This window comes from Tachypleus tridentatus, chromosome 2 (assembly GCF_004210375.1).
Source record: "Tachypleus tridentatus isolate NWPU-2018 chromosome 2, ASM421037v1, whole genome shotgun sequence".
NCBI classification, from domain to species: domain Eukaryota; kingdom Metazoa; phylum Arthropoda; class Merostomata; order Xiphosura; family Limulidae; genus Tachypleus; species Tachypleus tridentatus.
The window spans coordinates 16,579,712-16,602,809 of record NC_134826.1 but is presented as its reverse complement, the minus strand read 5'-3'; the positions used below and the strand labels follow the sequence as shown (position 1 = coordinate 16,602,809).

Here is a 23,098-nt window from a genome sequence, read left to right as displayed (position 1 = left end):
GCCCTCACCCCAGGGACCCCCCGTTCGTTTTACACAATGCATGTTCATGTTTTGACTTCTTCCCTGCCGAGTATCTATCAAGATTATTAATTATTTTCTATTTTACTCCAGGAGTTTTTTTTAAAAAAACATTACACATTGGCTCCACACGTACGTAATGCATTACAGATTAGATATATCTGTAAACACACATTTTATTTGTTCCAGCTCTTCTTTGATATTGTATGAGTCATGTTGGTGACAAGTCGGTATAGTCAACAACAAGAACGATTGGAATTGAAGTCGATACTTTTGTGTTTATTCTCACATAGAAGCTTCTGATATCTTCATCAAAACTGAAAGAATATATTCTGCATTTCGTCTCAAGTAAGAGTTATATATATGTATAGATCGATATGACAGCAAGTAGAGTTTTTATTAATACGTATTAATGGGTCTAATATGCATACACTAAATGGTAAACTTACGCAACAACATTGACCCTCACTCAGTATCAAAGCAGTATGTATGCGGAATTAGATCGCTAGAAACTGGGCTTCGATACCCGTGTTTGGCAGAGCACAGAGTGTCCGTTGTATAGCCTTGTTCTTAACAGCCTATGCATAGCCACTCTTTACCAAATATCGACACTGACTGTAGCAGTTATAACACCCTACAGTTGAAGGTTTGGGGTATAGTGAACGAGATATCGCGGATCAAACCTTGAGTTCGTCGGTACGCAGCCCTGCCCCATATATTAGGTAAATATAACTGTAGGGTGCACTTCAGTTTAAGAGATAACATTCTGAGTTGGTTCGGCATGGCCAGGTGGGTTAAGGCGTTCGACTCGTAATCTGAGGTTCGAGGGTTCGAATCCCGGTCGCACCAAACATGCTCGCCCTTTCAGCCGTGAGGGCGTTATAACGTAACGGTCAATCCCACTATTCATTAGTAAAAGAGTAGCCCAAGAGTTGGCGGTGGGTGGTAATGACTAGCTGCCCTCTTACACTGCTAAATTAGGGATGGCTAGCGCAGATAGCCCTCGTGTAGCTTTGCGCGAAATTCAAACCAAACTTTCTGAGTTTAAAAGCTTACGTCAAAAACTAGCTCTTTTTTGCTAATTTTATATATGAATGAAATATAAAAACAGAAATGCGGGAAAGACCGTGCACGATGTAACATTTATATGATATATGATGTCGCTCGTTGATAACAGCAAATAATTAAAATAAAAAGTAGCAGATATAAAGTATGAAATATAAAGTTTTGTTTCGAGTAAATGTTTGTCTTGTAAAACAATAAACTTGTTTATTCTCTTTGTGATGCTTTTTGATTTCGCCATCTTGAAGTTCCAGCAGATCCGTTTTAATGTTTCATTTATATTAATAAGTACGGTAGTAGTTAATAATAGGTATCGACAAGGTTTCCAAATAACTCACGCGCAGAAAAACACTCTGTTGAGTTCCTAACCGACCATTGAAAGTACTGATTACGATATATTATGCACACATATAATAATAATACTCTGAAAAACTCGCTAATATAACATTCTAAGAATTTTTAAGACGGCAACTTTTTAGTCTATTACCTACCCACCTGATCATGTCAGCGGGGCTTGTCCCTAGATGACTCGGATTATTGTCACACGATATATCCAGTTTACATGACTAGTCTGTGGGTATCTGCTTTCGATATTCCGACAGACGTATACACATTTTTATAAATGATAAGTGTATCGTGCACGTACTTAACGTATTGTTTAACCCAATTGAATCCAACATTTGTACATTCGTACCCAGAACCAGCCAGTACAAATAAAAGTTGGTGATGAACCCGAAAACAGAGCGTTAAAGACTTCTTTTACTTAATAATGAAACTGGTTCACTTTAAAATAGGTATTTAAAATGTTAAAATGTAAGAGAGAAGAAACTTTTAACATCAGTTAAAGTTTCACTGGACATTATATGTGTTCTATGACATCTTAACAAAACTTTGGCAATACTTAGTTTCAGTGAGCCTGTGTTATTTTAGTTTGATCTATTTCTCATCGAATTACCCACCCTTGTGGCGCAGGATTATGTCTTGGGACTTAAAACGCAAGAAACCGTGTTTCGATACCCGTTTTGAGGAGATCACAGATAACCCATTGTGTAGGGCTGCGCTTACAAAAATCAACTCAATAGTCTTCACCGAATTTGTTTCTTTTACTAATCAATTTTATAAAACTGCTATTAATTTCCTGATCCAATCGATGAACTGTCAAAATCTTTAATACATAATCAAGCGTTTGGCGTGTCCACATCTCCTCTTAGGTGGTTCAAAAATTCGAATTATCAACGTGTTATAAACACTTTTTACAAACCATAGCCCACCCACTTCAGTAGCACAGCAGAAGCAAGCCTTGACGGTAAAAATCAGGGTTTATTACTGCTGGTAGGATCAGTAAAATTAGAACATTGTGCAACTTTGTGCTCAACAAGAAAACAAACTTCCACCCGTTACGCTTAAACCAAAGTAATACGCACAACGATTATCTTCCGTTACAACTTTCATAATATACCTTTCTTACGTCATTCACAATTTTAAGCAGTGATGTAAAAATTTCATTCGCAAGAATGAACAACGAAAAAGAAGTCGAAACCAAATATAAGTCTTGGATTATTAAATAGCAACTTAATAAGACTTTGGCATTCATAGTTCTTAGTAATAATGTAAGAAATTCCTCTCGTAAAAAGCACACCAGAGAAATAAGGCATTAAAGCGAAGTATAATATCCGTGTTATTATACAGTCACCTAATAAGAGATATAACTATGTCTCCCGAGGCTGGTACCGAGTCCGATTAGAACAAGATGGTACACCACCCGAACATAATACGTTATTGAATCTACGTAAATGGGTCCAACCTAATTGAGACGTTTCTCCAGAACTCCATTTAATTAATATTGTATTACCTGCCCAACCTCTATGATGACTGGCCTTGTCTTTAATCTTGGCACACACATAGCTTTCAATAACCGTTAGGCCATACATATTTTATCACACTTCCCTATTTGCTGTGGTGGTCGTTCTTGCTTACAGCGCCATCTCCTAGAAGCGTAGAAAGTGTAAACTACAGAACAAGAGGAATCGACTTGTGTCAGTAATGGTGTCAATGGAACAAACGAATGAGTCGTTGACTGTGTGAAATTAATATAAATAATGGTTTAACTGTTACTTAATAAACACTTTATTAATCAAAAAACAGAGTAAAAGCATAAGTTTTTGCATATTAACTCCAATGGTGTTAAATTAATACAAGTATCGTATGTTACTTTAACTAAATTTAAAAGGAAAAAAAAAGTACTTTGAGTAGCGTATCAATAACGTAGCAGTTTCCGTGAAAACTGGTCACAGAGGTCATCTGTTAGGTCAATTTATTTTAGCAGAAAATATTTAATTATTAAGCCTATATTTTGAAGTATTTCAGAAAATAACTTGATGTATGTCAGAAGTAACCTAAAATAATAATAATAAAACATTTAGGATATTTGCAACAAAAAAAGTCAATTCGACTCCTATTTTCTGCGCCCGACATGCCCAGGTGGTTAAGTCACTCGACTCGTAATCCAAGGGTTGCGGATTCGAATCCCCGTCATACCAAACATGCTCGCTCTTTCAGCTGTGGGGCGTTATAATATGATGGTCAATCCCATTATTTGTTGGTAAAAGAGTAGCCCAAGAATTGGCGGTGGATGGTGATGACTAGCTGTCTTCCCTCTAGACTTACACTGCTAAATTAGGGACGGTTAGCGCAGATAGCCCTCGTATTGCTTTGCTGAAATTTAAAAACACCCAAACCTAGTTTCTGCTTTGAAAACAAAACAGAACACTTTATCATCAACGCTGCAGATCTGGCCCAGTGTTTGTTACATTGAGTGTTGTGCAAAGTTGCTCGAGAGCTATCTTCGCTAGCTGTCCGCAGTTTTTGAGTGATAAGCTACGAGAAGAAAACAGCTACTCAACATCACTCAGTAACACAGACATTTCTTGAACTGTTCTCTACCAACGAGTAGTGCGATTAATAAAGACATTATAACTCCCTCACGTTTCAAAGGACGATCAAGGTCGGTTACGGATTTCAGTCCCGCCCACTGCAGACTGCGAACCGGGGTCTCTAACCACCAGACTACGCCACGCCCACTGATTCTGTGATTAACAAAATACGAACCAAAGTCAAATATATTCACTGGGCATGCTCGTTTCAAGTAGAAAATGTTTACTTGCCTCGTGATATTTGCACCTTCAAATTTTCGTTGTAGCCTGAAATTAAATCGAAGGGTGACTGCCTTTAATAATGTCACGTGAAGAACCGTAAATTAAAACAGGACAGAAAGTGGGAATGTTTCATTTCACACTCCAGTCATCAGAAAGTCATATTTAACGAATAGACGGTCGATGAAATAATTACATCTAGACAACGAAGTCTATTACCAGTTTTTATTATTATTATTATTATGTCTTTTAAAATGAAATCATACTAGAATAAGTGCACTGGAGAAATAGTCACTAGCGACTAATGGCTACGTAAAAGTTATGTGGCTGACTAATCGTTTACTTTATTGCTGTGGTTTTATTCGAGCCACACCTACATGCCACTAAAATGATATACCTCAAACTCGATGGATTAGTCACATAAGAAACGCAGTTTTGGTTTCCATTATCTTTAACTTCACTGTCTAATCATCTACCAGCCTGTTTGTCTACCTAAATAAACATTGTTATTGATGTAATTTAAATTTATTTGTTATTCATTTTGTTCAAGGTATAACCAGCAAGTTAGAAGAGTTTACGTAATAACGCACGAGACCCGCATGCAGTCCGTTCTCAATTCCTTTACAATTGGATATAACGTTCTTCGGTTAAGCAAATAAACATTTTACCTTATATTTTGGGACACACATCTAAATTTTGTATCGACTGCTAAAAGTACTTCCCATTTGGAGCGCAGGAAAACATGTTTTATTAGAAGCACTTTGATGCATTCCTTATTCTCTTGTTTGCATTGTATTCATTTAAAAAAAAAATGTTATGACGAAATGGACTAACGTAAGGCATCAAAGAGATCGCATTTCTGATAATAAAAAAGCCATGCAACTTATGGCCGCTTTCGTTGTATGATGGCAAAAAAAAATCATGATTTCAAAATTGGTTTTAACCCAAATTAAACGTGTTTTAACCACAGTTATTTTCCAGATATTAATTTTAAAATATATTTAAAAGACGGTTTATTTGTTTGCCAGGCACAAAACTGCACAATGAAGTGTCCATTGCAGGAATCGAGCCCTGAACTTTAGCATTATAAACCCTCAGAGTTCTCGCTGTTCCATCTGGGTGGAGTTGCTAAACCGATTGATTTAAATTGTTCGTTTTTCTTATATCAAAGCCACATTGGGCTGTCTGCTGTATCCATCGAGGAGACATTAAATTCTCCTTTTATCACGACAACAAGTACACATTAAAAGTATATCATTTGTCGTATAAATTTGTTCTTTGTTTCATTCAGGTATTACTTTCGGGGTCAGCGTCCGTTCTTTGGAATTCCTGGTACAGTACAAAGGATTAACAGCTTTAGCCTAAATCAAAATAAAAGACTGGACGAATACATCCTGTCTTTGGAATGACATCCATCAACCAGTAACCCTGATCCAGAACAAAGCAAGTATGTTGGGGGATGCGTCCATTATTCATAACCATTAACCTAGAACAAAACAAATGTTTAGGGATAACTTATTTATTCTTCAGTAACCCTGATGTAGAGTAAAGCAGGAGGTTTTGGAATATTATCCATTCTTTCCACTGGTTTATTAGAGTTCGACTTAATCCCAAATTTCTTTCTTTTTTTTTTTGAATTTCTCAAGAATGGGGAGAAAAAAACGTAAACAACAACAACTTGTAAAGATACCTCTCTATTCATTTTATCCCTCACTGTTAAACCAATTAAAAATAATTTAAAGACTATCACGTTTCCTTTTACGACCTAAAGGCTAATCTGATATTTTTCATACAGATTTGGAAAGTACTAAGTACAGTGAACGCCTTATATATATTTTTTTTTCAGTATTTTAAATTAACGTTTGTGGGAATCGGTTCTCTAATGACATTCTATCGCAAATAATGTTTTTGTTTTGTTGATAAAGACAAAGCTACACAAAGGGCTGCCTGTGCTATGCTCACCACGGGGATCTAACCCCGGTTTGTAGCAGTATAAGTCCGCCACTTGGGGTAAGGAGACTACTCTCTGCTACTCGTACCGTTGGAATCTACCAATCGAGTTAATTTTTTTCCTCAAAAAAAGAAATTAAAAAAATTATTTCCTAATATTCTAGCCCCAAGTTCTAATTCATCCTAATCTTATCCACCATGCAAAATTTCGAAAGCTGGTTTGTTTAAAAGTTAAAGTAAAGCTCGACGAATGTTTATATTATTTATTATTTAATTTTTTTCCCCACTCAGTTATTAATATTTCAGATTAACGATTTAGGACTAAAATTAAAGACAAGGTTTATTAAAAATGTCGACTTTGTGGTATCGTGTCCGCTAATAAGTTCACTAAATTACTACGATAAAATCCGAGGTTTTAGTCCCAGTGATGTACGTATATGTCTGTGTTTTTATAGCAAAGCCACATCGGGCTATCTGCTATGTTCAGCAAGGAAATAGAAACCCTGATTTTTGAGCCGTAAATCCGTAGACTTACCGCTGTCTCAGAACAAACAAATGGTGTGCAGAGCGCATCTATACTATCATGTAGCCTTGCGCTAAGAAAAAGAAAACTAACAAATAATCAAAGTGTATGCATTTTCGTAACGTGCACTCTCGTACTAAAAATATAGTACAGACTGGGAATTCTGATAGAATAATATTATTGAAAGATAATGTAGCCGGCAACATCTGACCAATTAGCTTCACCATAAAATAGCTCACGTGGTCAGTCACGCAAGTCGTTGCGAGAATTAATGAAAATGTAATTAAAAGAGTATTGAATGATGGTTAAACTTATTTAGTGAAGTAAGGTATTTTATAGCGTAATAAAACATGACAAAATGAAGCTTACTTCAGTTGAAAAATATATCACACACGACCATCCCTCTAGAATTTCACAGGCCAGCACGGCCAAGTGGTCATGGCGTTCGACCCGTAATCTGAGGGTCGCGGAATCCCCGTCACACCAAACGTGCTCGCTCTTTCAGTCGTGGGGGCGTTATAAAGTTAACGTCAATCCCACTATTCGTTGGTAAAACAGTAGCCCAATAGTTGCCGTTGAGTGGCAATGACTAGTTGCCTTCCCTCTGGCCTTACACTGCTAAATTAGGGACAGCTAACGCAGAGAGCCCTCGTGTAACTTTGCGCGAAATTGAAAAAAAAAACAAATAAACAAAACCTAATAGAATGAATTACTTAAGGTTAGTTGTTTTCTTGGTTTGTGTTTTTTAGGTAACTTGAAACAGCTATTTGCTGAAAACAATATTTATCTTGGTTTTACAAATATACCAATTATGATCTCACAAGAAAACGTTTACCATTGACCATTAACGTATCAAAATTTTATTTAACACTCACGTCAATAAAGTAAATAATTGGGCAAATAATAAGGTAATCAAGTATCTACAATTGTTTTACGTGTGAAACTCTATAAGATCTTCTAAAGCAAAATACCAATAGCCTTACTGTAAAGTTTTAAACGTAAAATATCATAAGACTTTACGAAGGAGTAACACCTAATTCTAATGTTCATTTCATATTTCACAGCTTCGTTAATCTGTACAATTTTAATTGTTATAGTTATAATGCGCAAACAATAGCCTTAAACTTTATATTAAGCGAAAACTAGCTAAACATGCTTTTTCTTTCTGAGGACTTACTTCCATAACTGAAGTTACACTGGTGTCGGCATCAGAGGGCGTTACTTCATCTGTGGTAACATGTGAAATGGTGGTTTCGTGTTGATCAAGATTGGACTCAGAAACGCCGTCGTTGCTAGACATGTCTGTGACGTCTACTTCCAACGAAGCTGACCCTCGTGACTCAGACCTATATATGTCAGATATTTCTTCACAAGTTGTGGTTGTATCAGCAGTGGTGTCACACAGCGGTGGTTCCATCTGAAACGGTCGATTCCCTGTCTTACTCACTGGCCGAAATGCTGATGTACGAGGATAGGTGTTGTCTGGACTTTTTACCTGAGCTTGTCTTGGTTCCACTTCAAACTGTTGTTTCCTGATGTCTGTATCTGAAGTTGAAGAAAGGAAAGAAGTTTGGGCATTTAAAGGTAAAGAGCGCGACATCCCATTCTCAATAACATTTTCTCTGTAATCCATGGAAGAGGTACCGGAACCTCGGGGCCAGAACATAGGTCCGTAAGGTAGTGGCAAAGACTGCTTCCCAGCCCACATGTATTCAGCAAAACACTGTCTGATGTCAGAAGCAGAAAACGGTTTACCGGCTGTGAAGTAGAAAGGTGGTGAAGGTGTAACAAATGGGGGTGCTGATGGAACGTGGTAGCCCTTGTTAGGAAAAGGAACAACGGGTAGATATGGAGATTTGGAACCATCAATAGGAGGGCTGAGTGAAGAGTTGTGCTTGTCAGGGGGAGGACCAGAAAAACGCGAACGTTTCGTTTCGTGGTTCCTAGAGGAACTAGCTGTCGAAGAAGCCATCACACGTTTTCTGCTGCCGCCATTAAACATGGCTTTCACGTCTTCCCACGCATGAACTACATCAACTGGTGGTGTCCCACTTAGCTTGATGTGCCTTCGCCAAGAGTTAAAATTGGCGGCGTCTGGCTGGACGTATTTAGAGTCCGAGAAGCGATGCGAGTGGAAGACAAATTTATTGGGGGAGAAAAATAGGCTACAGTAAGCACATTTAATGCACTTAGCACGAGAGCTGTTATAGCGTGATGGCACGAAGTTTCCTCGGCAGCCCCACGCACATTGATGGTAGATGTCAAAAGCAAAGTTATCTGGCAACTTAGGGGGAGAAATATCTAGTAGGAAAGATTTGCACAACCTTTCCGCTTCACGTTTCGATATCATTCCGCAGCGACGAGACGACACCGGCATGGCGCCGGCGCGACGTAACAACTCCAGTTGGACAGGTGTGCACTGGACACACGTGATGCCCAATGCTACTCGTCGATTATGAATTTCGTTATAACTGAAGTCTTTCAAGAGGGTGTTGGAAATCTGGGCCAGACAAAGTCTTTCTTGGCCGTCAATAACTAGTGCTACTATAGGTATTCCATACAATACAACAGATCGGACCTCATTGTTTCTAGCTCCTTCTAGAGCCTGGTTTGCTTTGGAGATGATCATTTGAGGACCGTTAGGTGCAATAGAAGGCGGAGGCGTCGGAGGATCCTGTTTTGGAGCTCTTGGATCCTGGTTGAAAAAAAAAAAAAGAGAAACGGAAAATCAGATATTATAGCTTTCAGAATTAGAAAATATTTATATAAACTGTATGGCATCCAATAGAAATTAATGGGGCGTTGCAGACGGTCTGTCACAGCAAATAGAAAACGCTGAATCAATTTTTCCTACAATTGTATGTTGGGTAATTAACACGTCAATAACACAATCAAGTTGAACAGATTCACTTTTACTTCGTATTTTAGGATTGCTAAGTAAGCAAAGAATAAATAAAAAATAATGGTATACGAACCATAGTAATAAGTACATATGTTTTATGCATTGTTGGTGAGGGTAAGTTGCATGTAAATCAAAATATTATTGGAAATTATTTTGTAGGACGATACCATGGTAACAAACACGTAATCCAATCGCTGATCGTTATTTTCAAAGAAAATGTGTTTGTTGTTTTTTAGCGCAAAGCTACAAGCGCGCCATCTACGCTCTGTTTACCGCGAGAAGTTTCCCATTGTAAGTCCATTAATTTATTGCTGTCACACTGAGAACTGAACTGAAAAAAGCTGCCTGGTAAGTCATGAGTTGTTCCAAGTGTGTTAAGGCGTAATCCGAGGGTCACGGGTTCGAATCTCGGTCGCACCAAACATGCTTGCCCTTCCAGCCGTGGGGGCATTATAATGTGACGGTCAGTCCTACTATTCGTTGGTAAAAGAGTAGCCCAAGAGTTGGCGGTGGGTGGTGATGACTAGCTGCCTTCCCTCTAGTCTTAAACTGCTAAATTAGGGACGGCTAGCGCAGATAGCCCTCGAGTAACTTTGCGCGAAATTCAAAAACACATAAAAAACATCATGAGTTGTTGCTTTCTCCTAAACACAAATAGCTGTCTGCGCTTTTTCCTCCAAGGGTATCGAACCTCGATTTCAGTATTATAAGGAATAAGGCTTTAAATACTAGTGAAGTATGTTTTTAAGAACCAACCTTCTAATCATAGAGTCGAATATATAAAACGAATTGTACGAATTATATATTTGTACAAAGGTTTTCAGACATAACTGGTGTTTTACAAAGTTTATCAGACATAACTGGTGCTGTATAAAGGTTTTCAGATATAAGTGGTGTTGAAACGATCGAATAGAAGAGAACAATCAGTTTTCTGCTCATTCAGTGCCTCAATGCTAAAATACAGTGTTCCACTCCTGCGTGGACCAAGCGTAAAGAACTTGTTGTTTATATTTGTGCTAAAACAAACAAATAAACTATGAGTTAAAATATAAAAATAAGCTAAAAGTATTAACTGTAGCAAATTTTCAAATAGATAAATAATAATTTCAAAGCTTTTTGTGTGCTTGTGTTAAATATTTAGTTAAGCCTTGACAACAACAACAAAGAAATAAATATATCTAAATAAAAGTTGTAATACATTTCACTTAGTGGGAATCTGTACAAGACCAGTTAAAAGGTAGTACAAAACATTACACACATATTGAGCAAGAATAAAACGCTACAGGTGTTGAACATCTTGGTCTATAATTTAGTAAATGAATAAAAATTATTAATTTTACCTACACTGGAAAAGAACACACTAAAAAAAAACACACTCTTTCTGGACAAATTACTTTTTCTTTCAAATCAAAGAACAGCTTCATTGGAAATCAATGTTTAACACTCATTTTGACTAAGAGTTTAATGTGAAGTCATTACACAAAGTACTGCATTTGACAACCAATATGAAACTAATACCTTAGAGAAAGGCAAGTTAACCATTTACAAAGTATATCCAAACATGCATTATCGCATGCAACAGCGAGTCGTACAGAAGCCCAAGCAGATATTTTGAAACGCATTTTTATGGTTTATTGAAATTCGATGAAATATATAACTCTTAATGTATTTATATGTGAACTAAATGCTGGGAACTTTCTCTTGGTAACTATCGCTCAATATAAATATTTTTATAAATATAATCTAGAAGAGTGTCCTGGCAAATAACAAAAGAACAACATGTTTGTCGAATCAAATTGTGCGATCGCTGAAAAGATTCCTCATTTCTAAAATTATTTTTCTGGTGTCGTGTAAACAGCTAAACAAGAAAGACAATTAACAAAATTGAACAATTTCCAAGAGAAAATGTTTTCCTTCGTGATTGTTCGTTTCCTTTTTTTTTTTTTTACAATTTAAATGAAAATTTTCGACGAAATTATCTTTCCGATTAAGGCCACCATATATTACTTTTTTTCTATGTGAATGAATAATAAAACTGCTCATTCTGTTTGTACCAAGTCCTTTCAGAAGTACCAGAAGAACTTTGGGTAACTTTGTGAAAATAGTTTTTTTTAAACCATCCAGTTTAATATCGACAAATATGATGAGTTCTAAAATTTACTTATCCGAAAAACGAACACTTTTGAACAACCATAATTTAATACTCACATTTAAAACTAACTTAAAAAGATATGCAAATCTGTAAAGAATGGACATGTTTTATGCTTAGTGACTCAAAACGGAAAAAATAAGCATAATTTTATGTTGTTAGAAGTTTTGTATCGTAAAATCACTTGACAAAACTATCCAATATTTTCATTTTCATTTATAGCAACCTGGCATGAAAACATTGAAATCATGTTAAAGAAGCGACACCTATGAGGTAGATGACTCTCTAAGAAAATATATTTTTTTTTATTTTTTACAATTAAAATGTTTCGAATAAATGTCTGTTTTCTTTGTTTGTTTTTTAATTTCGCGCAATGCTACTCGAGGGCTATCTGCGCTAGTCGTCCCTAATTTAGCAGCGTAAGACTGGATGGAATGCAGCTAGTCATCACCACCCACCGCCAACTCTTGCGCTACTCTTTCACCAACGAATAGCGGGATTAACCGTAACTTTATAACACATCCACGGCTGAAAGGGAGAGCATGTTTAGTCTGAAATGGATTTGAACCTGCGTTCCTCAGATTACGAGTCGAGTGCCTTAACCATCTAGCCATGCTGGGCTTTTTGAATAAATACGCCACAGAGACTCGGATTCACATTAACCATTGCAATTAGGCTTAACGTGATTTAAGCCTATTTTACGATTTCTAATGCAGTGTTGCATGTCTAGAATTCTTTCGTTAAAAAAAATCTAGAACCATGATGATGCCAACGTAAAACTTCATACGTAAAGAGGTTCTGAACTCAATTTTTAGTTTCTTTTTCATTCATTGTGAATAATATTTTAAATAATTATTCATATCGAACTTTCAACTTTACGTTGTCACAATACTAAAGTCAAGTTAATTTCTTGATAGACTATTGTAGCAGACTATTTACGATGAAACTAATTTGAAGGAAATTAAACTCTTCTCCATTGATCTTCGTTTCATTTCGTACAATATTAAGAATAAAATTCGATTAGCTAATCGATGAGTTACCTTTAGTGTGTAACCATTACAGAGTTATTATCTAGAAGATATTTAGTCGAATTTAAGAGAGGAGCCATTTATTATATTTGTTAATTGTTGGTTTTTCTTTTTTCTCAAAGAAACGTTTCTTTAAAAACTAGATAATTACATAATCCATCTTTGGGGTACTAGAATCCACGATATAGCGTTCAGCCACTGCACTACTTTTTTCATCTCTGTTTTGTTTATATATCCCGAATTTATTCGTTCTTTGACAAGTTCGTCGAAGGTCCTTTAAGTTGTCTTTAATATATACGACCTTAAATGCTAGTTGACGAATGACATTTCTTGTTAAACACTTTTCTCCTAACATCTGAAGACTCGATAAAACAGTGCCTTTTTTGAAGTGTGTATTGGACATGATAGCAGCTCCAGTAAAATCTTTCTTAAAGTCACGCTTGGATTTTTAAGTGACTGTACTCACGAGATCGGATATTTTTTCTTAATAGATTTAAGAAATTGTTTGGTCAGTTCATTGTTCATGTATGATATCACCCATGTAGTTGGTTAATTATTGTACCTCAAGGTTCTGTTTTTGTTGTTGCCTCTTTTGTCAGTTTTTCTTTTATGTGTGTACTCGTGCAGCCATTTTGTAGAAGAAATTATCCTAGTTTTGCCTCTGTTCCATTCCGCGTCTTCTGTGTGTCCTACTTAGTTGTCCCATTATCACTCCTTTGCTTTCATAGAGAGAGACTTTGTTCCATTCCGCAACTTCTGTGTGTCCTATTTATCATTACCACTCCTTTGCTTTCATAGAGAGAGACTTTGTTCCATTCCGCATCTTCTGTGTGTCCTATTTAGTTGTCTCATCATCACTACTTTGCTTTCATAGAGAGAGTGATGCACTCAAAGTGTAGGAATATTGTTGTTTTTCTCCGTGTTTCTACCTGAGAAGAGATGTGTGCATTTTCTTATCTTTCACAATGTCTAGGAAGGGAAGTTCAAACGGATTGTTTGGGATGTAAACTATGATGCTAATTCTGATTGTATCTTATCGAAGTAATTGTCTAAGTTAACTTATTCACGCCATGACTACAAATACCAAATATGCCATCTGTGTAGTGATGCTAGACATCAATGTGCAATAAGGATGTAGAAGTTATTTGTGAAAATTGCATGTACTTCTTAAAAAAAAAAAAATCCCTTTCGGATGGGAAACAAAAACTCAACGTTAGATCTCCGACACACCAAATATGCTCGCTCTTTCAGTCGTGGGGGCGTTATAACGTGACGGTAAACCCCATTATTAAATGGCAAAAGAGTAGCCCAGGAGTTGACGATTGGTAGTGATGACTAGAGTTGCCTTTCTTCTAGTCTTACACTACCAAATTAGGGATGGCTAGCGCAGATAGTCCTCGTGTAGCTTTGCACGAAATTTAAACGAATCCAACTCATAAACAACAAATTTGGTATTTATAAGTTAGGCTGTGCTATTCACATAACCTACGACATTTCAATAGAGACCTTGTCAACAACTGAACTTGACGTTATAGTGTGAGTGTTACCTGATGGATATCTACAGTAAGTAAAATATAGTTTAAATTATCAGTAAAAGGCAAAATTGAAAAAGCCCCTATTAGCTAATCTGTCGTACGTCATCAGCTAGACATCCTCACTGTTTGCACAAAGTGACTTCAACAGGCGTGTTGCTCTGAAAAAAATCACTATAAAGAAGGGATTTTTACACTAAAAGACAGAAATGTTAAATATGTTCTCAAATGATGGGATAACCAAATTTGGAGCAGGATACTGTTTACAGATGAATCCGATTTTCAATTGTTTGGAATCAATAAACAACAGTTTGTTCTGTGATAACGAAACCACTAACATCAATGCATCTCAGCCAAACACATTACAAATCTACGTAAAACTGAAGGTAACCTAACTTCACCGAATCTCAGAAACAAAATATGTTGTGCAGTGATTCATTCTAAAACAAACAGTTCCAAGAAAGCATAGAATATGATGCAACAACACCTGTAAAACAAACAGTTCCAAGAAAGCACAGAATATGATGCAATAACACCTGTAAAACAAACAGTTCCAAGAAAGCATAGAATATGATGCAACAACACCTGTAAAACAAACAGTTCCAAGAAAGCATAGAATATGATGCAACAACACCTGTAAAACAAACAGTTCCAAGAAAGCATAGAATATGATGCAACAACACCTGTAAAACAAACAGTTCCAAGAAAGCATAGAATATGATGCAACAACACCTGAAAAAAAACAAACGATTAATGGAACAACGGCTTTGTGTTAAAAACGTCTTAATACAAATATCACTATTAAGGCTGTTTGAACTGTGTACTGATACATTGAAGCAACCAAACAACTTTGCTAAGTTCTGAGGAGTTAACTAAGACACTTGAAGTACCAAGTAACAATTACACGTTCATAAAGTTATGACAGTTCTGCTCTGTTAAGAGCAAATACTTGTGAAAGTTTCAGCTCTTTATTTTCTGTCAAAAATACAAGTAAATTGTCCAAGTAAATTATTCGTTATTTATGACTTTGATGCGTGTATTGTATACTCATTTACAGTGCTATTATGAGTTATAAACAAACATTTCAAGTATTGTATTTGAAATTTTAATTTTCCTTCTATTAGATATTCCAGTTGAATCAAAAGCGGCTCAGTTGTGAACCTATTCTCTAGCTTATATTTTTAAAGTCCAATAAACATTAGCAAAACATAAAACTAAAAAAAAAAAAGCTGTAAATAAATGTTTGAATCTGTGAGGAAGTGTTTAGCGTTTCGGACTGTGAGTCCATCTTTAATAAATGTTTGAATCTGTGGCGAAGTGTTTGGCGTTTCGGACTGTGAGTCCATCTTTAATAAATGTTTGAATTTGTAGCGAAGTGATTAGCGCTTCGGACTGTGAGTCCATCTTTAATAAATGTTTGAATCTGTGGCAAAGTGTTTGGCGTTTCGGACTGTGAGTCCATCTTTAATAAATGTTTGAATCTGTAGCGATGTGATTAGCGCTTCGGACTGTGAGTCCATCTTTAATAAATGTTTGAATCTGTGGCGAAGTGTTTGGCGTTTCGGACTGTGAGTCCATCTTCACTTCTCGTACCGTTACAGAAACAAATAGAATAAAGTAAGAAAAATAAGTCGTGATTACCCCTTTGTGTCAGTAAATACGTTATGAAGCTGACGATTGATGTCCCACTATAAGAATAATCCAAGAGTTGGAGGAAAATTCTGTTAACTAGTTGCTTTCCTCTAGGCTGTAAGTTAAAATATTAGAGACGGTTTGCACGGATAACCCTTGAGTTGGTCTGCGCGAACATCTGAAACTAAACAAATATACATGTATACCAAGAGTAAAATCCTACAATGATTTAATTAGTCAAAAACTAAATATTTTATTTTGATCTTACACAGAAACATGGTACATAGCGCACTTTCTATTGGCTGTCCCCAAGCTGGTAAAGTGGTAATTTTAAGGATTTACAACGCTAAGATTAGGGGTACGATTCTCTTCAATGGACACAGCAGATAACCTAATATTGCTCTGATATAAGTTTTGGTTGGAATTTCGCGCAAAGATACACAAAACAAACCAAATCTTAAAGCGTCTATAGTTTTTATATAAGCTGGCTTGTACGAAAGAAACGCTCTAATTTCGTACGTGACTTTTATATAGATGAACTCATAAACTTATAATTCATTCGTAAAATATTTAATATAAATAATCAAAGCAAAGACTGAAGAGCACTTTGTTTCCGTCAGAACTGAATGAACTGTCACTGTTTGACTCCCTTATTTACTTTCTTTCTAATATTCATTTATACGAACACCTGTGCTTAATGGAGTTGACCGGACGTTATAACACCCCCACTGCTAAAAGAACGAGCACGTTGGATGACGGGGTTCGGGGCCCGGCATGGCCTAGCGCGTTAAGGCGTGCGACTCGTAATCTGAGGGTCGCGAGTTGCATCCCCGTCGCGCTAAACATGCTCGCCCTTTCAGCAGTGGGGGCGTTATAATGTTACGGTCAATACCACTATTCGTTGGTAAAAGAGTAGCCCAAGAGTTGGCGGTGGGTGGTGATGACTAGCTGCTTTCCCTCTAGTCTTACACTGCTAAATTAGGGACGGCTAGCACAGATAGCCCTCGAGTAGCTTTGTGCGAAATTAAAAAACAAACAAGTAAACAAAGAAACAAAATAATGACGGGGTTCGACTCTACGACCCGTGGGTTACGAGTCGAGCGCCCTAATCAGCAGCCTATTTCAAAACAAACGTGGGTTTGACAGTCGTATTATCACACCCACACTGTTAAAAGAGAGTTTATTATGAATTCCGCGGAAAGCTACACGAGGGTTACCTGTGTCAGCCGTTCATAATTTCGCAGTGATAGACTAGAGGGAAGGCAGCTAGTCATCACCACCCACCGCCAACTCTTGGGCTTTTCTTTTACCAACAAATAGGGAAATTGACCATCACATTATAACGCCTTCACCGCTGAAAGGGCGAGCATTTTTGGTGTGACGGGGATTCGAGACCGCGACCCTCAGATTACGAGTCGAACTCCTTAACCACCTGGCCGTGCCGGGCCGCCATTGGAGATGGAAGGCCTCGTGGACATTAAGTTGTCGTAAACAAAGACTAACTTCGAAATCTGAAATGTGTGCGAAGAGGAATGTTGGAAAGCAACTGCATTTCGTATCAACTGTGCAATATTGTGAAAACATTATCCGGGCTGCAAATTCTACTGTGATTCTCATAAATTTGTTGTTTCGAAAAAACACACACATATAGTTTTACATTGTGTGTGTCTCCAAATATGTCATTTTGTAAATACTAACTATTAGTTTCTATGTTATTATTTTAATGTTGTTACATCAATAACTAATCGTGGAATACGTAAATATTTTGTAATACAAAGAAAATACTTTTCTTGTTTTGGTGTAGTTTACATAACACAAGATAACTGATTAGTCATGTATATTTCAAGTAGAACATTTTAATTACAGTTCACCTGAAGTTTCTCAAACTTCAAGTTTACACAATCTACTGTTCTAGGTATCCTTCTCTTAAAGCAACTTCAAGTTTACACAATCTACTGTTCTAGGTATCCTTCTTCTTAAAGCAACTTAATGTATTCTAGTTTTTTCTACGTGTTTCTCAAGCTTCAAGTTTACACAATCTACTGTTCTAGGTATCCTTCTTCTTAAAGCAACTTAATGTAGTCTAGTTTTTTCTAGGTGTTTCTCAAGCTTCAAGTTTACACAATCTTCATCCTTCTTCTTAAAGCAACTTAATGTAGTCTAGTTTTTTCTACGTGTTTCTCAAGCTTCAAGTTTACACAATCTACTGTTCTAGGTATCCTTCTTCTTAAAGCAACTTAATGTAGTCTAGTTTTTCTACGTGTTTCTCAAGCTTCAAGTTTACACAATCTACTGTTCTAGGTATCCTTCTTCTTAAAAGCAACTTAATGTAGTCTAGTTTATCTACGTGTTTCTCAAACTTCAAGTTTACACAATCTACTGTTCTAGGTATCCTTCTTCTTAAAGCAACTTAATGTAGTCTAGTTTTTTCTACGTGTTTCTCAAGCTTCAAGTTTACACAATCTACTGTTCTAGGTATCCTTCTTCTCAAAGCAACTTAATGTAGTCTAGTTTTTCTACGTGTTTCTCAAACTTCAAGTTTACACAATCTACTGTTCTAGGTATCCTTCTTCTTAAAGCAACTTAATGTAGTCTAGTTTTTCTACGTGTTTCTCAAACTTCAAGTTTACACAAGCTACTGTTCTAGGTATTCTTCTTCTTAAAGCAACTTAATGTAGTCTAGTTTTTCTACGTGTTTCTCAAACTTCAAGTTTACACAATCTACTGTTCTAGGTATCCTTCTTCTCAAAGCAACTTAATGTAGTCTAGTTTTTTCTACGTGTTTCTCAAACTTCAAGTTTACACAATCTACTGTTCTAGGTATCCTTCTTCTTAAAGCAACTTAATGTAGTCTAGTTTATCTACGTGTTTCTCAAACTTCAAGTTTACACAATCTACTGTTCTAGGTATCCTTCTTCTCAAAGCAACTTAATGTAGTCTAGTTTTTTCTACGTGTTTCTCAAGCTTCAAGTTTACACAATCTACTGTTCTAGGTATCCTTCTTCTCAAAGCAACTTAATGTAGTCTAGCACGTGTTTCTCAAGCTTCAAGTTTACACAATCTACTGTTCTAGGTATCCTTCTTCTAAAGCAACTTAATGTAGTCTAGTTTTTCTACGTGTTTCTCAAACTTCAAGTTTACAAGCTACTGTTCTAGGTATCCTTCTTCTAAAGCAACTTAATGTAGTCTAGTTTATCTACGTGTTTCTTCAAGTTTACACAAACTGTTCAGGTATCCTTCTTCTCAAAGCAACTTAATGTAGTCTAGTTTTTCTACGTGTTTCTCAAGCTTCAAGTTTACACAATCTACTGTTCTAGGTATCCTTCTTCTCAAAGCAACTTAATGTAGTCTAGTTTTTTCTACGTGTTTCTCAAGCTTCAAGTTTACACAATCTACTGTTCTAGGTATCCTTCTTCTTAAAGCAACTTAATGTAGTCTAGTTTTTCTACGTGTTTCTCAAGCTTCAAGTTTACACAATCTACTGTTCTAGGTATCCTTCTTCTTAAAGCAACTTAATGTAGTCTAGTTTTTCTACGTGTTTCTCAAGCTTCAAGTTTACACAATCTACTGTTCTAGGTATCCTTCTTCTCAAAGCAACTTAATGTAGTCTAGTTTTTCTACGTGTTTCTCAAGCTTCAAGTTTACACAATCTACTGTTCTAGGTATCTAGGTTCTTCTTCTTAAAGCAACTTAATGTAGTCTAGTTTTTCTACGTGTTTCTCAAGCTTCAAGTTTACACAATCTACTGTTCTAGGTATCCTTCTTCTCAAAGCAACTTAATGTAGTCTAGTTTTTCTACGTGTTTACTGTTCTAGGTATCCTTCTTCTCAAAGCAACTTAATGTAATCTAGTTTTTCTACGTGTTTTCAAGCTTCAAGTTTACACAATCTACTGTTCTAGGTATCCTTCTTCTTAAAGCAACTTAATGTAGTCTAGTTTTTCTACGTGTTTCTCAAGCTTCAAGTTTACACAAGCAAGGTATCCTTCTTCTTAAAGCAACTTAATGTAGTCTAGTTTTTTCTACGTGTTTCTCAAGCTTCAAGTTTACACAATCTACTGTTCTAGGTATCCTTCTTCTTAAAGCAACTTAATGTAGTCTAGTTTTTTCTACGTGTTTCTCAAGCTTCAAGTTTACCCAATCTACTGTTCTAGGTATTCTTCTTCTCAAAGCAACTTAATGTTATCTGCGTTAGCTGTCCCTAATTTAGCAGTGTAAGGCTGGAGAGAAGGCAGTTAGTCATCACCACCGACAGCCAACTCTTATGCTGCTCTTTTACCAACGAATAATGGAATTTACTGTCAAATTACAACTCCCCCACGGCTGAAAGGGCGAAGACGTCCGCTGGCGGAGATTCGAACCCATTATTCTTAGATTGCGAAAAGAGCGTTCTAACCACCAGGTCATGTCAGATTTCAGACCATGGACGATGACGGAAATCGAACTCGCTGCCCGCGGATTACAAGCCAAGAACCGTAGTCTCTGAGGCACAGGTCTTACAGCTTTAAAAATATTCTGTGGTTCCAGAATAGTACTCCTGAATATAACGTAAGTTAATACAAGTAAAAGTTAAGTGAACGTACCACAACAGCACAGTGGTGTGTATTTGGATTTACAACGCTAGAAAGCAGGTTCGATACCGCTGATGGACAGAGTGCAGATAACCAGTTATGTGGTTTGTGCTTAATTACAAACAATCCAACAAGACATGAACGTATTTAAAAACGTTCTATTTCAATATTTATTACGTACGCAATAATAAAACTGCGTGTTCATATGAAATATATGACTAATTCTCGACTAAATGATATCTAATAAGCCTATTCCTATTTCTAGTCTTTCACAGTCTAATTCATATATATATGTTTATCGATGTTAAGATAATCACCTTTAAAATGCTTTATTGTGATTTTAACCATGAACATCACAAAATTATTAAACGCAAACTTGAAACGTTAACTACACGTTATCTAGAAATCAAAAACAAAACCTGTGTGGTAATCGTGTACTAAGTAAAAACACACGTGTTCTCTATTGAAAACTATTTGAAGAAACAAAAGGACGTGAATGAAACTGTTTATTCGCAAGCACACGGTTACACAATGGGCTGTCGGTGTTCCGCACACCTCGAGTACCAAAACCCGAATTTCAGCGTTACAAGCCCTCACACCCAACTGAAATTTATGTCACTGGTGGGCTTCAATAGGGCAGTCCTTGGTTTGTCAGTGTGCGTGCACAGTGGGTTATTAATCAGCGGTAAAATTAGGATAAAACACACTGGTATAAACCACTGTTTATACGTCTAATGACGCTGCGATCTGTGTTTTCTGTTTTACTTCTGTAATAGCAGGTTATTACCGAAATGTGCGTGCTGGAAAATAGTGACCATAGAAAACATTTCAAAAGTGTGTTCAAATATCTCTCGTGTGATTAAACTGTATATTTCATTCTTGATAACTTGAAACGATAGCCCAATGTTGTTGTGTTTTTCCTCAACTACTATGATTGTTATTTGCTTTCTGCATCGATGCTTTCCTACTGATGTTTGCCTGTAGTTTCACTGAAATATTTGCCATGATATCTGTCGTTTCACTGTTTCGGTATGGTCAAAATATTTCAATATAGTCAACATCATTTCTGAAGACAAACATATATCCGATGATAAAATCTACTTAGCTAAAAATCTAACCTATAATACCTTATTGTTTTTTTTACAATAAAGCATAGAGCTTTTTGTCATGTTATAATTATGTGAATATATATATAGAGATAACTGGGTTTTCTCAAATACTTTTAAACGTATTCGTGCTATTCTGAACATGTACGACTAATACAGTTCATTGTTAACCACTAATACGGTTCATTGTTAACCACTAATACAGTTCATTGTTAACCACGGTTCACGAAATACATCAATCGAAAATTGGTAAAATTTAAACCACACGCACTAATCTTTTATCCTGATTAGATAAAATACCGTGAGTAAAATCAAATAGTACAGCAGTCTACGTCTGGAGAGGTATAAACCTGACCCTGGTCATCATTTGTGTATTATGTGTAAAGTATACGCAAAGATATATTCTAACACATATAGTTCGTCGAATGTACCCTTGTAATTACACACAGAGTGCTTAGTCCTATGTTTATTTATATACGTAAACACAGAACACCTCTAAACACATCATAAAGATCAGTACGTAAGCATAATTACACACATTATGCTAAAACTAAACTAAACTAACGTGGCAGGGGTTCAGTTTAGAGAGAGAGAAATCAGAAGAGTTCTCTCTCCAACCGGGGTGTTCAGGAACCTTGTGGTTCCTCTTCGTCCCCTTACATGAGAAATGTTTTAAAATATCCGTGGAATTTTTACTTTATTTTTAACATTTCAAAAAATGGAGTGGTGTATTTGTGAGTGAGAGGAAGGACGGGAGAACTGGACGAAAGTAGCGAAAGTGAAGTGAGCCAGACCTTGGCTCGAGGATGGAGTACCCTGGCGGCTGGCGAATTGATTTTTAAAATTTACTGTGATTGATTAGATATCCTTTACTGGGTAAACGGCCCTTTTCAGAAAAACGGCCCCTTTACAGGTCCGATGCCAGAGATTTTGCTGTGGGGGGAAACGGGAGTACCCCGAGAAAACCCACTTTCACGGCCTGGGCGCCGAATAAACTACCCAGAACGTGCCTTTATTATGCTTAGTCCTATGTTTATTTATATGCGTAAACACAAATTCTCCTAGCACATCTCATTTGTAAAACGTAAACTTGTAATTACACACAGAGTGCTTAGTTCTGTGTTTATTTACACACATAAACACAAAACACTCTAAACACATCATGAAGATCAGTACGTTGAATTTAGTAAAAGGGGAAGGCCAATTCTATAAATTTGTGAATGAAAGAATAATATATAGAATAATGTATAGAATAATATATAGAATAATGCATAGAATAATATATAAAATAATGTATAGAATAATATATAGAATAATGTATAGAATAATATATAAAATAATGTATAGAATAATATATAGAATAATGTATAAAATAAAATATAGAATAATGTATAGAATAATATATAGAATAATGTATAGAATAATATATAGAATAATGTATAGAATAATATATAGAATATTGTATCAACCTACAT

General features: G+C 36.2%; 1 protein-coding gene across 7 annotated transcripts in view; it reads right to left on the bottom strand.

The window, feature by feature from the left end:
* LOC143238701 (SKI family transcriptional corepressor 1 homolog-B-like) overlaps positions 1-23,098 on the bottom strand; it is a 154,133-nt gene that overhangs the window by 31,021 nt on the left and 100,014 nt on the right. For all 7 annotated transcript variants that reach the window (XM_076479208.1, XM_076479168.1, XM_076479181.1 and 4 more), the window contains exon 2: positions 7,883-9,400. In XM_076479208.1, coding sequence (XP_076335323.1) covers positions 7,883-9,334 — 1,452 coding nt within the window. In that variant the 5' untranslated portion in view covers positions 9,335-9,400. The remainder of the gene's footprint in view (positions 1-7,882; positions 9,401-23,098) is intronic.